Source organism: Bos indicus x Bos taurus, chromosome 7, assembly GCF_003369695.1.
Source record: "Bos indicus x Bos taurus breed Angus x Brahman F1 hybrid chromosome 7, Bos_hybrid_MaternalHap_v2.0, whole genome shotgun sequence".
Lineage (NCBI taxonomy): Eukaryota > Metazoa > Chordata > Mammalia > Artiodactyla > Bovidae > Bos > Bos indicus x Bos taurus.
The window spans coordinates 58,793,501-58,807,061 of record NC_040082.1 but is presented as its reverse complement, the minus strand read 5'-3'; the positions used below and the strand labels follow the sequence as shown (position 1 = coordinate 58,807,061).

The following is a 13,561-nucleotide window of genomic DNA, read 5'->3' as shown; positions in this document are numbered from 1 at the left end:
AATGTATTACTTGGGTGCAGTCTCAAAAATGACAGAATGATCCCTGCTTGTTTCCAAGGAAAACCATTCAATATCACAGTAATCCAAGTCTATGCCACAACGAGTAATGCTGAAGAAGCTGAAGTTGAAGGTTCTGTGAAGACCTACAAGATGTTCTGGAACTAGCACACAAAAAAGATGTCCTCTTCATCTGCAATGAAGGGACTGAAATGCAAGAGTAGGAAGTCAAGAGATACCTGAAGTAACAGGCAAATTTGGCCTTGGTGTACAAAATGAAGCAGGGCAAAGGCTAACAGTTTTTCCAAGAGAATGCACTGGTTATAGCAAACACCCTCTTCCAACAACTCAAGAGAAGACTCTCCACATGGACATCACCAGATGGTCAATACTGAAATCAGATTGATTATATTCTTTGCAGCTGAAGATGAAGAAGCTCTATACAGTCAGCAAAAACAAGGCCAGGATATGACTGTGGCATAGATCATGAACTCCTTATTTCAGTAATTCAGACTTAAATTGAAGAAAGTAGGGAAAACCCTTAGACCATTCAGGTATGACGTAACTCAAATCCCTTAACGATTATATAATGGGAGTCACAAATAGATTTCAGGGATTAGATGTGATAGACAGCGTGCCTGAAGAACTATGGATGGAGGTTCATGACATTGTAAAGGAAGCAGTGATCGAGACCATCCCCAAGAAAAAGAAATGCAAAAAGGCAAAATGGCTGTCTGGGGAGGCCTTACAAATAACTGAGAAAAGAAGAGAAGTGAAAGGCAAAGGAGAAAAAGAAAGATATACCCATTTGAATGCAGATTTACAAAGAATAGCATGGAGAGATAAGAAAGCCTTCCTCAGTGATCAATGCAAAAAATAGAGGAAAACAATAGAATGGGAAAGACTAGAGATCCCTTCAAGAAAATTAGAGATACCAAGGGAAAATTTCATGCAAAGATGGGCTCAATAAAGGAAGAAATGGTATAGACCTAACAGAAGTAGAAGATATTAAGAAGAGGTGCCAAGAATACATAGAAGAACTATACAAAAAAGATCTTTATGACCCAGATAACCACGATGGTGTGATCACTCACCTAGAGCCAGACATCCTGGAATGTGAAGTCAAGTGGGCCTTAAGAAGTATCACTATGAACAAAGCTAGTGGAGGTGATGGAATTCCAATTGAGCTATTTCAAATTCTAAAAGGTGATGCTGTGAAAGTGCTGCACTCAACATGCCAGCAAATTTGGAAAACTCAGCAGTGGCCACAGGACTGGAAAAGGTCAGTTTTCATTCCAATCCCAAAGAAAGGCAATGCACAATTGCACTCATCTCACATGCTAGCAAAGTACTGCTCAAAATTCTCCAAGGCAGGCTTCAACAGTATGTGAACCATGAACTTCTAGATGTTCAAGCTGGATTTAGCAAAGGCAGAGGAACCAGAGATCAGATTGCCAACATCCACTGGATCATCAAAAAAGCAAGAGAGTTCCAGAAAAACATCTATTTCTGCTTTATTGACTACACCAGAGCCTTAGACTGTGTGGATCACAATAAACTGTGGAAAATTCTTAAAGAAATGGGAATACCAGACCACCTTACCTGCCTCCTGAGAAATCTGTCTGCAGGTCAAGAAGCAACAGTTAGAAGTGGGCATGGAACAACAGACTAGTTCCAAATTGGGAAAGAAGTACGTCAAGGCTGTATATTGTCACCCTGTTTATTTAACTTACATGCAGAGAACATCATGTAAAATTCTGGGCTGGATGAAGCACAAGCTGGAACAAGATTGCCAGGAGAAATATCAATAACCTCAGATATACAGATGACACTATCCTTATGGCAGAAAGTGAAGAAGAACTGAAGAGCCTCTTGATGAAAGTGAAAGAGGTGAGTGAAAAAGTTGGCTTAAAACTCGAATTCGGAAAACTAAGATCATGGCATCCAGTCCCATCACTTCATGGCAAATAGATGGGGAAACAATGGAAAGAGTGAGAGAATTTTTTTGTGGGGGGGCTCCAAAATCAGTGCAGATGGTGACTGCAGCCATGAAAGTAAAAGATGCTTGCTCCTTGGAAGAAAAGCTATGACCATCTTAGCATATTAAAAAGCAGAGACATTACCCTGCCAACAAAGGTCCGTCTAGTCTAAGCTATGGTTTTTCCAGTAGTCATGTATGGATGTGAGTGTTGGACTTTAAAGAAAGCTGAACGCTGAAGAATTGATGCTTTTGAACTGTGGTGTTGGAGAAGGCTCTTAGGATCCCTTGGACTGCAAAGAGATCCAACTAGGCCATCCTAAAGAAATCAGTCCTGAATATTCATTGGAAGGACTGATGCTGAAGCTGAATACTTTGGCCACCTGAATACTTTGGCCACCTGATGCGAAGAGTGGACTCATTGGAAAAGATCCTGATGCTGGGAAAGATTGAATCCAGGAGGAGAAGGGGACAACAGAGGATGAGATGGTTGGATGGCATCACTGACTCAATAGACATGAGTTCGAGCAAGCTCCATGAGTTCGTGATGAACAGGGAAGCCTGGTGTTCTGCAGTCCATGGGGTTGCAGAGAGTCAGACTCAACTGAGCAACTGAACTGAACTAGAATCTAGCCTGCTAGGCTCCTCTGTCCATGGAGATTCTCCAGGCACGAATACTGGAGTCAGTTGGCGTGCCCTCCTCCAGAGGATCTTCCTGACCCAGAGATCGAATCCGCATCTCTTTTGTCTCCTGCATTGACAGGCGTATTCTTTACCACTAGCACCATCTGGGAAGCCCACATAATGTGTATGTATGTGTGTGTGTATATATATATACATATAAATTTTCAGATTAGTTTTCATTATAGACAATTGTTTCCTGTGTAAAAATTGTTACAGTAAATCCTTGTTGTTTATCTATTTTATTTTATCTATTATTATTTTTTTCCACACTGTGGCTTGTGGAATCATAGTTCCCCAACCAGGGATCAAACTCAGGTCCTTGGCAGTGAAAGCACAGAGTCCCAACCATAGGACTACCAGGGAATTCCATGTTTTACATATAGTAGGACTGCCCTGATAGCTCAGACAGTAAAAAATCCCCCTGTGATGTAGGAGACATGAGTTCAATCCCTGGGTCAGGAAGATCCCCTGGAGAAGAGAATGGCAATCCATTTCAGTATCCCTGCCTGGAGAATTCCATGGACAGAGGAGCCTGGTGGGCTCTAGGCATGTGGGCTTCATTGCTTGCAGCATGAGGGTTCAGTAGTTGCAGTATGCAGGCTCTAGGGCACTGCAGGCTTCAGTAGTCATAGCACACAGGCTCAGTAGTTGCAGCTCATGGGCTTTAGAGTGAAGGCTCAGTAGTTGTGGTGCTGGGGCATGTGGAATTTTCCCAGACCAGGAATCAAACCCTTGTCCCCTGCATTGACAGGTGGATTCTTTTCCACTGTGCCTGTTGTATCTATTTTTAATGGGGAAGGAAAAAAGTCTTTCTACCATGGCACAAGAGGGGTGCATATAGGCAAACTGCTCTGCAATTGCCTCTTGTCTGCCATTTTACTTTTGGTTTCTTTATGTCTTAATTCTTCTTTGTTTTTATATTCCTCCTTTACCAATATTTTTATTAAGTGAATATTTTCAAATGTAACATTTTAATTCCTTTAATGGGTTTTAAACTGTATTTTTGAGTTATTTTCTCAGTGGTTTCTCTAGAGTTTATTATATACATTATAATATCAATATCTCCTTCAGATTTATATTAACTTAAATCTATTAAGGTATAAAGATATTACTCCTATATAACTCTTTTTCTTTCTTCTTCTTTGTTCTATTATTATATGTATTACATCTTATAGTGGGTTGAATTGTGGCCTCCAAAAAGGTATGTCCACTTCCTAACCCTTGGAACCTGTGAATGTGACCTATTGGGGAAAAAAAGGACTTTGAATATGTAATTAAGTTAAGGATCTTGGGATGAGGAGTTTATCCTGAATTTCCCAGGTGGGCACTAATTCCAAAGAGAAGTGTTTTTTTATAAGAGAGAGAATAAGGGAGGACACAGACGCAGAGGGAAGGCCATGTGAAGATAGAAGCATAGTGGAGTCATGAACACAGCCATCAAAAGCTGTATGCGGCAAGAAATGAAATCTCTCCTAGAGTTTCCAGAAGGGGTGCAGCCTCGCCAACACCTTAAGTTTGAATTTCTCCCCTCCAAAACTATGAGAAAAACTGTTTTAAGCCACCTAATGTGTGGTAACTTTTTTGCAGCAGCTACAGGAAAGTAATACACATCTCTGTATATTACAAGCCCAACAGTAAGTACATTGTTAACAATTATTACATTATATAATTTTATGTCTTTTAAAGATGTTGAGGGAAAAAGGAAAGCAATTATGTATTTATAGTGTTTCTCATTTCCCATTTCTGGTTCTGTTAATTTATTGCCCTGCATTGGAATTTCCTTATCCATTACAGCTGTTCTTCCATCTACCTCCTTTGTACTATAATTGGCAATTTTGTTTCATTTCTATATATTATAAGCCCAGAAATATGTTTATATATATTGTTACATACAATTGGTTTTTTAAAAGAAGAAAGGAGAAGCTTCTGGGCCTACCTCAGAAGGAGTACTATTCGTCTCTCCCTGCCAGAGCCAAGGAGATCTTTCTTGGATGTTCACTTTGAGAACGTAGTGGGATTCCTGAAAGTAAAGTCCATAAAAGTAGGCATGCTCCCCCTTCACCTCAACTGTGACCTCCATGAGTTTCTGACTCTTAAGATAATCCACAACTCAGCCTCCAGCAATTTGTCAAAATTTCCATTTAGGTGTTCCTACCAGGCTGTGCCTCTAGAGGCTTCTGCTCCATGGAAACAGATCTTGGTTGACTCTCTGCATTTGCTTATTTCTCCAGATTTTGGTGACTTCCCTGGTGGCTCAGATAGTAAAGCATCTGCCTACAATGCGGGAGACCCAGGTTTGATCCCTGGGTTGGGAAGATCCTCTGGAGAAGGAAATGGCACCCCACTCCAGTACTCTTGCCTGGAAAATCCCGTGGACAGAGGAGCCTGGTAGGCTACAATCTATGGGGTCACAAAGAGTTGGACATAATTGAGTGACTTCATTTTCACTTTTTTCTTTCCAGATTTTATAGTAGAGGTTTTTCCTGTAAACTCAGTTCTCTGATGGGTTCAGGAAAAGTCATGTATCCAGCTTTTCTTGTTATTACAAGAAAAAAAGTGATAAATTCTAAGCTCTTTACGTGTTGGAGGTGAAACTGGAAGTTTGTTCTTTCTACGTACTTTTCTCAGCCTTCTCAAGTGTTTCTTATTGTTCTTGACTATGTATTAATACCAAGCAGAGCTTGTTCACTTTTTTACTATTTCCAATGTGGCTCTAATTTCTGCTATTATATTCTATTATTTCTGATTTTATATTTCTCTTCCACTTATTTCATGAGTTGTATCAGCTCAGTTTTCATGGTCTTCTGTGGCATTTTCATTTTTTTTTTTGAAATTCTGTATCCCTGAGTTCTTAATTCTCCGAGACTCTTTAAAATTGTTTCATGCATCTTTTAACTAGAGACCTTTAGAGATCTGTGTGTTATTATCTGTTATGTTTCATATTTATTTTCTTATTCCTTCTTGTAATATTTATATAGGTCCTGCATTGGATCTTTTTTGATTAGTATTTATCTTTGAGAGGAGTTCCTTTAGGACCAGCTATCTTCAGGTGGAAATGTAGATGGATGGGCCAGTAGTGCTCTGGACTAAAGTGAGCATTTCCTGTTTACCATTTGTTAGAGGGGTTTCTGTATACCTTAGCTTTTACATATCTCCCAATAATGAGAACTGGCAGCTGCAGAGCAATTTGTCCTCCACAGTTTTCTCTTAATTTTAGCACATACTTAGGTTCACTCTTGAAATAATTGTGCATCTTCTCACTAGTGCATTTCACTCCTGCTTTTTCTCCTATTTTGTGCTGACAAATAGGATTATGGAAAAGCCCTGCCTGATTTAACTTAGGCACTTAGATATTTTTGTTTCAAATAAGGGATCTTTTGTTTTACATCTCACTGTGAAGTACTACTTTGGAAAACTCTAATCTACCAGCTCTTCCCAAGATGGCAAGAATACTCTCTCAGCATTTTCTGGCATCTTGGTCCAATTTTCTTAGCACTTGGTAACTTCTCTTCATATATACTATTGTTGAAGTTCAAATGCTTAAAGGAGTTTAATCAAAGACACAATTTTACTTTTTGTTGGCTATTCTTCTGTTGTTTTTGGTAGGTTTTATGGAGAAGAAATCCATTTTCATTTATCCATAATTGATTGAAATCCCTCTTTTTGTCTAGTTATTGCAGATATGTAGGAAAACTATGTTTTATAACTTAGTCATCTCATTGAGCTCTCTTTCAGTTCTATTTATTTTTCTTTAATTCTCTGGGACTTTATGAATAGAAAATTTTATTACCTAAAAATTTATCATCTATTAGTGACAGTATATTTTATCCTCCTCTCTAACATACACACATATGCACACACACTTCCTTATCTTGTGTTGTCTAGAATTTCCAAGTCAGTATTGAATAATAGCTATTACATGCTGTTATGCTTATGATTTTTCATGGCAATAATTCTGATATTTTTATTGTTTAAAATAAAGATGGCTATTTTGGGGGGTGATAGCTGTGAAATTTTTATCAAAATTAAAAAAATATATAAATAATTATGATCTGGAAATACTTTGTTTTGAAACTATAATATAATGTGAGATTTATGTAGATTCTTTTTTGGTGAATGTTGATAGTGCCTTTGTCAGATCTTTATTTTAGGTTAGGCACTCCTATAAAAATGATGTCAGATAGGGTGATTAGTAGTGGTTGCAAGCCTTCCTTTTCAGCCACATGTGATGAAATTTTTTTCATCAGCTCAAAGGAAGATCTGGTGTGACTGCTTACCAAATATGTAGGAATATGAAATTTGATATGTAAAATATGTGATTGAACCAGACTGGCTAGCTCTTAATACAATGACATTCAGCCAATTTGACTTTAAAAAATTAAATGTAAAAGTCTAGGATTTTTTGATCTGTGGCTTAATAATATCTAGGAAAAAACCACGTATGAATTTTAGCTTTAAATCCATCATAAAAAAGTTATGTGATGTGGCTGTTAAAGAACCAGATGCAAGTTTAGACCCTTACTTGATATGGAGTATTTAGAATGAAAAGGCAAGATCTCATCTTCTTGGATATTATGACCAATCTGGAGCATGACTTTAAGTTCTGAGGACTATACTTTGAAGATGAAATAGAGTAAGATTTTATAAAGAGGTAATTCTAGAAAAATTAGCATAGTTATAAAAAGGAGTAAGAAAACACAGCATAGAGTTAATTAGAGTGAAGATTCATGAAAAAAATGTCTGAGACACTTTATATAATATTATGTTATGGAGAAAAACTTTGTACAAACTTGAGAAGTTCTGTAGTAATGTGCTATTGGTAAAGTGTTCAGGTTAAAAAAGAAACAATGATTGACATAGGCTGTTGTGTACTGAGAGTAGTTGAGCCATTTAGTTTATGTGCCTGGAGCTTAGCTAGATATTTCAGAGACAAAATTGAGTGATACAGATCTCTACCCTCAAACAATTCACACTCTGTTAGGCTTGATTTGAAACCTTCATGAAGCAATATTATGGGATGAAAATTGCTTTAATGTGATTGTGATGTCCAGTTTTTTAATTTACTTCCCATAAGTACAGAATATACTCCCAAAAGAATAATCTTAATTACTAAGAAAATCTTAAGTACAATAACATTTTACTGACAAACTCTGGTGGATATTCAGATCATTCTCTTGTTTGGCTTCAGGATCTCTAACATGAACTCATGCATTATGACTAGCAATCTCTTGAATTTACAGATTACAGCCAAGTTTGGTGGGAGAGCTTTATAGTAATAGTCTTTGCAATAGAACCCAAGCAGAAATCAGAACAATGTTTTTGCACAGAGTCCTCTTAAAGTTGTACTTGGACCTAATTAAAAGCTTGAAAATACTTGAATTAGGAGACACTATAGAAAATCCCACGAACTGGCAAAATGAAATATTAGAAAGGAAGGGTTCTGCTATAGAGAAGTTAATTCATGATTTTAACATGGCAACCCACTCCAGTACTCTCGCCTTGGAAAATCCCATGGATGGAGGAGCTTGGTAGGCTGCAGTCCATGGGGTCACTAAGAGTTGGACACTACTGAGCGACTTCACTTTCACTTTTCACTTTCATGCACTGGAGAAGGAAATGGCAACCCACTCCAGTGTTCTTGCCTGGAGAATCCCAGGGACGGGGCGCCTGGTGGGCTGCCATCTATGAGGTTGCACAGAGTCAGACACGACTGAAGTGACTTAGCAGCAGCAGCAGCAGTAATATTATACACAGGAAAAAAGTTTTTAGACTTTCTCATCTTCAGGATATCCAAATATTTAGATATCTAAATATTACTTTCCCACAAAACAGTTTATATCAATAAATATTGAGTGCGTGCTGTTGCTTCAGTTGTGTCTGACTCTTTGTGACGCTATGGACTGTAGCCTGTTAGGCTTCTCTGTCCGAGATTCTCCAGGCAAGATTACTGGAATGGATTGCCATGCCCTCCTCCAGGGGATCTTCCCGACCCCAGGGATTGAACCTGTGTCTCCTGCAGCTCCTGCATTGCAGGTGGATTCTTTACCACTGAGCCACCAAGGAAACCCAAGGGCAGGGGTGATATATATTATTTTTCATTTTATAGTCCTTGATAGCAGAGGAGTAACTTTTGACATGCCACATTTCAATGATTACTTTATGATAGGCTTTGAAGCAGAATTATTTTAAAAACTGAAGTATAATAGAAGTATTTATGCTTTGTTATAATTATAATATACATTAAATAAATAGGCAGCTCATAAATAAAATAAATAGGTAGCTCAATGGTAAAAGAATCTACCTGCTACTGCAGGGGAGGCAGTTTCAATCCCTGGGTTGGCAAGATTCCCCTGGAGAAGGAAATGGTAATCCATTCAATATTCTTGACTTGGAAATCCTATGGAGAGAAGACCCTGGTAGGTTATAGTCCATGGGGTCCCAAAGAGTCTGACACCACTTAGTGACTAAAACAACAACAAGAGGCAGCCTGCCCTACTTCCTTGGAAGAAATAAGGGGTGGGTTTGTGATGGACAGAGGAGGTGATTGGTGTTTAGCGGCATAGTGAAGTTACCAATCCCACTTAGCCTTAAAACCAGAAAGCTGGAGGTGCCTGTTTATCCCTGCCTGCCCCACCTACATTTTAAGTGACAGTTAAAAAAATTATTAGAGAAATATTCAGGCATACAGTAAAGTTGAGAGAATTGTGTAATTAACGCCACGTATCCAGTACTCAGCTTCAGTAATTAGCCATATGTTTAGGCAGTTTTCTGACCAGTAAATATAATGCCCTGAGAGCTTCACTTCTTTATCTGTATTCAACTTTTGTCTTTCAAATTTTGGTTCTTGGGGCTTTGGATACTGAAATTGTATCAAAAGAAGGATTTGAGTGAGGAATTTAGTGTTTAGTGTTTAAGCCTTTTCAGCTCTCCACCCTCTCAGGAGAAGCCACTGGTTGTAGGGTGCTATTGTAGGTGGAATTTGGAAGTATTGTGGCCAAGAGCTGTTTTTCATAGAACAGATCACTGTCCCAATTTCCGTGCCGAAGACCGGCTAAAAACAAAGCTGGGGAACCGACGGGCATCAGGTCTGCTCTTACACCAATTCAGTGCTGTTTTCTGAATAAGAGCATATTTAAAGAACAGTTTCCTGGTCACGCTCTGGGGAGTATCTCAGTATTTCCCCCTTCATTTTGTACATCCAGGTCCAGTTTGGGGGTGAGCTGTCAATCTTTCTGAGTTTCTGATGCTTGATATTGACTAGCTTCTAACCACTTTCCTCGCCCAGAGCTTGCCGAGCACTCGCCTTAGGGGCTCCTGGGGAAAACAGAAAAGCTGCTGATTTGGTAAAAAGAGGGAACGTTGAGCCGGAATTGCGCTCGCCTAGTTTTGTGCCTTGAAAAGCGAGAGTGCCGGGGAATGATCCCCATATGCCCCTCACTGGTTCTCGCTATAGAAATCTTGGCGTCTCCGGAGATATAAGAAAGTGCAGGAGAGACTTAAACTCTCAGCGGAGAGGCTGAGAATCCAGCACGGAACGCACCATAGCACTTGGTTTGGGGGTTCCTGTTTCCTTAAGCCTAGAAGGCGTAGTGGTTCATGGTCGTGGTCCCGCCTCCCAGGGTGTCGGCCCGGCGGTTCCTCTCGGAATTCCTCCCTCTGCCGGCACTGTAGGGAGTCAGTGGGTCCGAGCGCCCGGGATCCGATGCTCAGCTCTCAAAATAATCGCTGAGAGACGCCCAGCCGAGCTCAGCCCCAGTTTTAAGCCGTCTTCAGGTAGAGTTTGTAGACGTTAAGACTGCGGCAGTCAGGGCGTTGTCCTAGGAAACGCAGTTTAAGGGAAGGTGTGTTAGTTTCTCGGAGCATCTCTTTGCCCCGCCTTGCGCTCGCTGCCTGGGCGCGGGGCGAGTTCCCAGTGGGCGGGCAACCGAGACCGCTCTTTCCGGAGCCCGGCAGTTTCCCTCGCCTCTGCACCCCTAGGCGGCGCTGCGCTCCTCCGCTCCCGCAGGCTCCGCTTTCCCAGACGGCTGCTGAACCTCCAGTCTAGCAAGCCTTGCTGTCAGCCGGCCGGTCCCGGGCAATTACGGCATTCGGAAGGCGAACGTCGGCTGTCTCTGCACTTCCAGCGGGCAGCGGCGGCCGACCGGCCTTCGGTTTTTTCCTTTTACCACGGCTCGCACTCTCCGGGAGTCCGGAGCATGGTCCCGGGTCACGGCTGGTGGAGCGAGGACGCCGAGAGGGAGGGGGATGGTGGGCTGGAGGGTGGCGGTTCTATGTTTGTGGGTTTCCTGCGGCTCTGTAGCCGGACAGCTCGAATACTCAGTGTCGGAGGAGACCGAACGGGGCGTAGCCGTAGGCAGTGTTGCCCAGGACTTGAGGCTGTCAGCGGCCTCTCTGTCCTTGCGGAACTTTCGCTTCCTTTCCAGCCGCGGCGAGACTTACTTCGGGGTTGATCTGGCCAGCGGAAACTTGGTGGTCCGACAGCCGGCGGACCGCGAACGGCTGTGCGGGGCCAAAGCTGCCTGCGTCCTGATCTATGAGCTTGTGCTCGAGGACCCGCTAGAGCTGCACAAGGTCCATGTTCACGTCCTGGACATCAACGACAACTCGCCTCACTTCCCTGCCGGCGACGTGCAATTCCGTATTCCTGAGTTCCTTATGCCCGGAGCCCGCTTTACTCTCCCTAATGCCGAAGATGCCGACGAGGGAAGCAACGGGTTGCTAAGCTACAGCCTGAGCCCCAGCCGGCACTTTCGCCTGGACATGGGTTCGAGGGTCGACGGCAGCGAATTCCCAGAGCTGGTGTTGGAGAAAGCGTTGGATCGGGAGCAACGTGCCACCCACCGGCTAGTGCTCACCGCTCGGGACGGCGGGCTGCCAGCTCGCTCCGGTGAGGTACAAGTCATCATCGTCGTGGTGGACACAAACGACAATGCACCTGTATTTGAGCGCTCAGTATACCGCACCGAGGTGCCAGAGACTGCACCCAATGGGACTGTGTTATTCCGAGTGCAAGCCTCGGACCCGGATGAAGGTTCCAATGGGGAAATCCGGTACTCCTTAAGCAATAGCACCCAAGCCAAGCTGCGACACCACTTTCACGTGCACCCTAGAAATGGGGAAGTGCGAGTCGCTGCTTCACTAGGTCCTCCTGAAACGCTGTTGGAGGCATACATTGAGGCAAGGGATGAAGGTGCCTTCAGTCTAGCCAGCACCGCCAAACTGCTGGTGGAGGTGACTGACGTGAACGATCACGCCCCTGAGGTGAACCTTCTCACTCTCTCCAGTCCCGTTTCCGAGGACGCCGCCACTGGCACAGTGATTGCTCTCCTTAATGTAAGGGATGAAGACCTTGGTCCCAATGGTAAAGTCACCTGTAGCATGTACAGTGGCGGCCCCTTTAAGTTGAAGGCTTCCTTTGGCAACTACTACAGCTTGGTGACTGATGGGCCGCTGGACCGGGAGCAAGTCGGTGAATACCAGGTTCTGATCACTGCCTCGGATGGTGGCTCACCTCCACTTAGCACTCGCAGGACACTGACTGTGTCAGTTGCTGATGTGAATGACAACACACCAAGCTTTCCTAAATCGAAACAGGAACTTTTTGTGGCTGAAAACAATGCCCCTGGAGCCTCCCTAGGACATGTGTTTGCCCAGGACCCAGATCTGGGGAAGAATGGCCTTGTCTTCTATGAGCTGTTGGATATTATCTCTGAAGGACAGTCAGCCTCTAGCTTGGTGGAAGTAGATTCATCCAGTGGGGCTATCACTGCCAAAATTTCCTTTGACTTTGAGTGGCTCAGGGGGTTTCACTTCCAAGTGGAAGCCCGGGATGGTGGCTTTCCTCCCAGAAGTGCAACAGTGACTGTGAACTTGTTTGTGGTGGATAGGAACGACAATGCTCCAGTCATCTTGTTTCCCTTGCCCAAAAATGGCTCTGTCCCAGTGGAAATCGTGCCCCGCTCTGCCAGAACAGGACACTTGATCACAAAAGTGGTAGCAGAAGATGCAGACAGTGGCTCCAATGCTTGGCTTTCCTACTACATCTTTAAGGCTTCTGACTCGAGCCTTTTCAGAATTTCAGCCAACATGGGAGAGCTCCGTACTGCTCGTTTAGTTCTTCCCACTGATGCAGTTAAACAGAAGGTGGTGGTGGTGGTTCAGGACCATGGAGACCCATCACTTTCTGCCTCTGTCACATTGGGTGTGCTGTTGAGCAGCTCTGCCCCTCAGGTCCTTCCAGACTTTGAAGATGGCTGGGAAACAGGAGGGCACCTTTCTGCCCAGAACCTGTATTTAACAATTGCCCTGGCCTGTATTTCCTTTTTATTTCTGGGGTGTTTACTTTTCTTTGTGTGTAGCAAGTTCAGCCAGAGTGCAGGCTGTTGCACTCAGAGCTGCTGTCACTCTCCAGAGGAGCTGAGGTATGGAAGCAAGGTGGCTTCAAATCCTTGCATGTCATCAGCCACAATAGATGTCACTACAGTCGAAAGACTTTCTCATACTTATCTCTATTGGGCCTCCCTGGGACTTGGTTATGATAATAACAGTTTGCTGTTGCATGGGGAATACAGTGCTGCTGTCCTGAGAAATCTGGCCTCTGGGGTAGAACTGAATGTGCCAATATCCTGTCTCCAGATTCGGAATAGGAAAGGGGATCACGCAAATGTCAATGCCATGGTAAGCATATTTTATGGAATTTGATTCCCTTGACCAGGAGATGGTCACTAGGTATTTCAGTGAGTCTTTGGTAGCATGTAATCCACTGAATTGAACACTCTGGCTCAGCATCCCCTGTGCTAAGGATTCTGGGAAGATCCAGGTGTTAAAAGAGATCATTTTTGGCCTGAAGGAGGTTACAGTTTATTTTTGAAAAACCAGGGTAAGAAATTCAAACCTATTAAA

General features: G+C 42.9%; 1 protein-coding gene across 15 annotated transcripts in view; it reads left to right on the top strand.

Annotated features, from left to right (window-relative positions):
* Positions 1-13,561, top strand: part of LOC113895258 (protocadherin alpha-C2) — a 209,969-nt gene that overhangs the window by 104,431 nt on the left and 91,977 nt on the right. Inside the window, exon 1 of one of the 15 annotated variants that reach the window (XM_027546222.1) lies at positions 10,314-13,336. The exons of the other annotated variants lie outside the window; for them this stretch is intronic. Coding sequence (XP_027402023.1) covers positions 10,904-13,336 — 2,433 coding nt within the window. The 5' untranslated portion in view covers positions 10,314-10,903. Of the gene's footprint in view, positions 1-10,313; positions 13,337-13,561 lie in introns of those variants that run through there. 15 annotated transcript variants of the gene reach the window in all.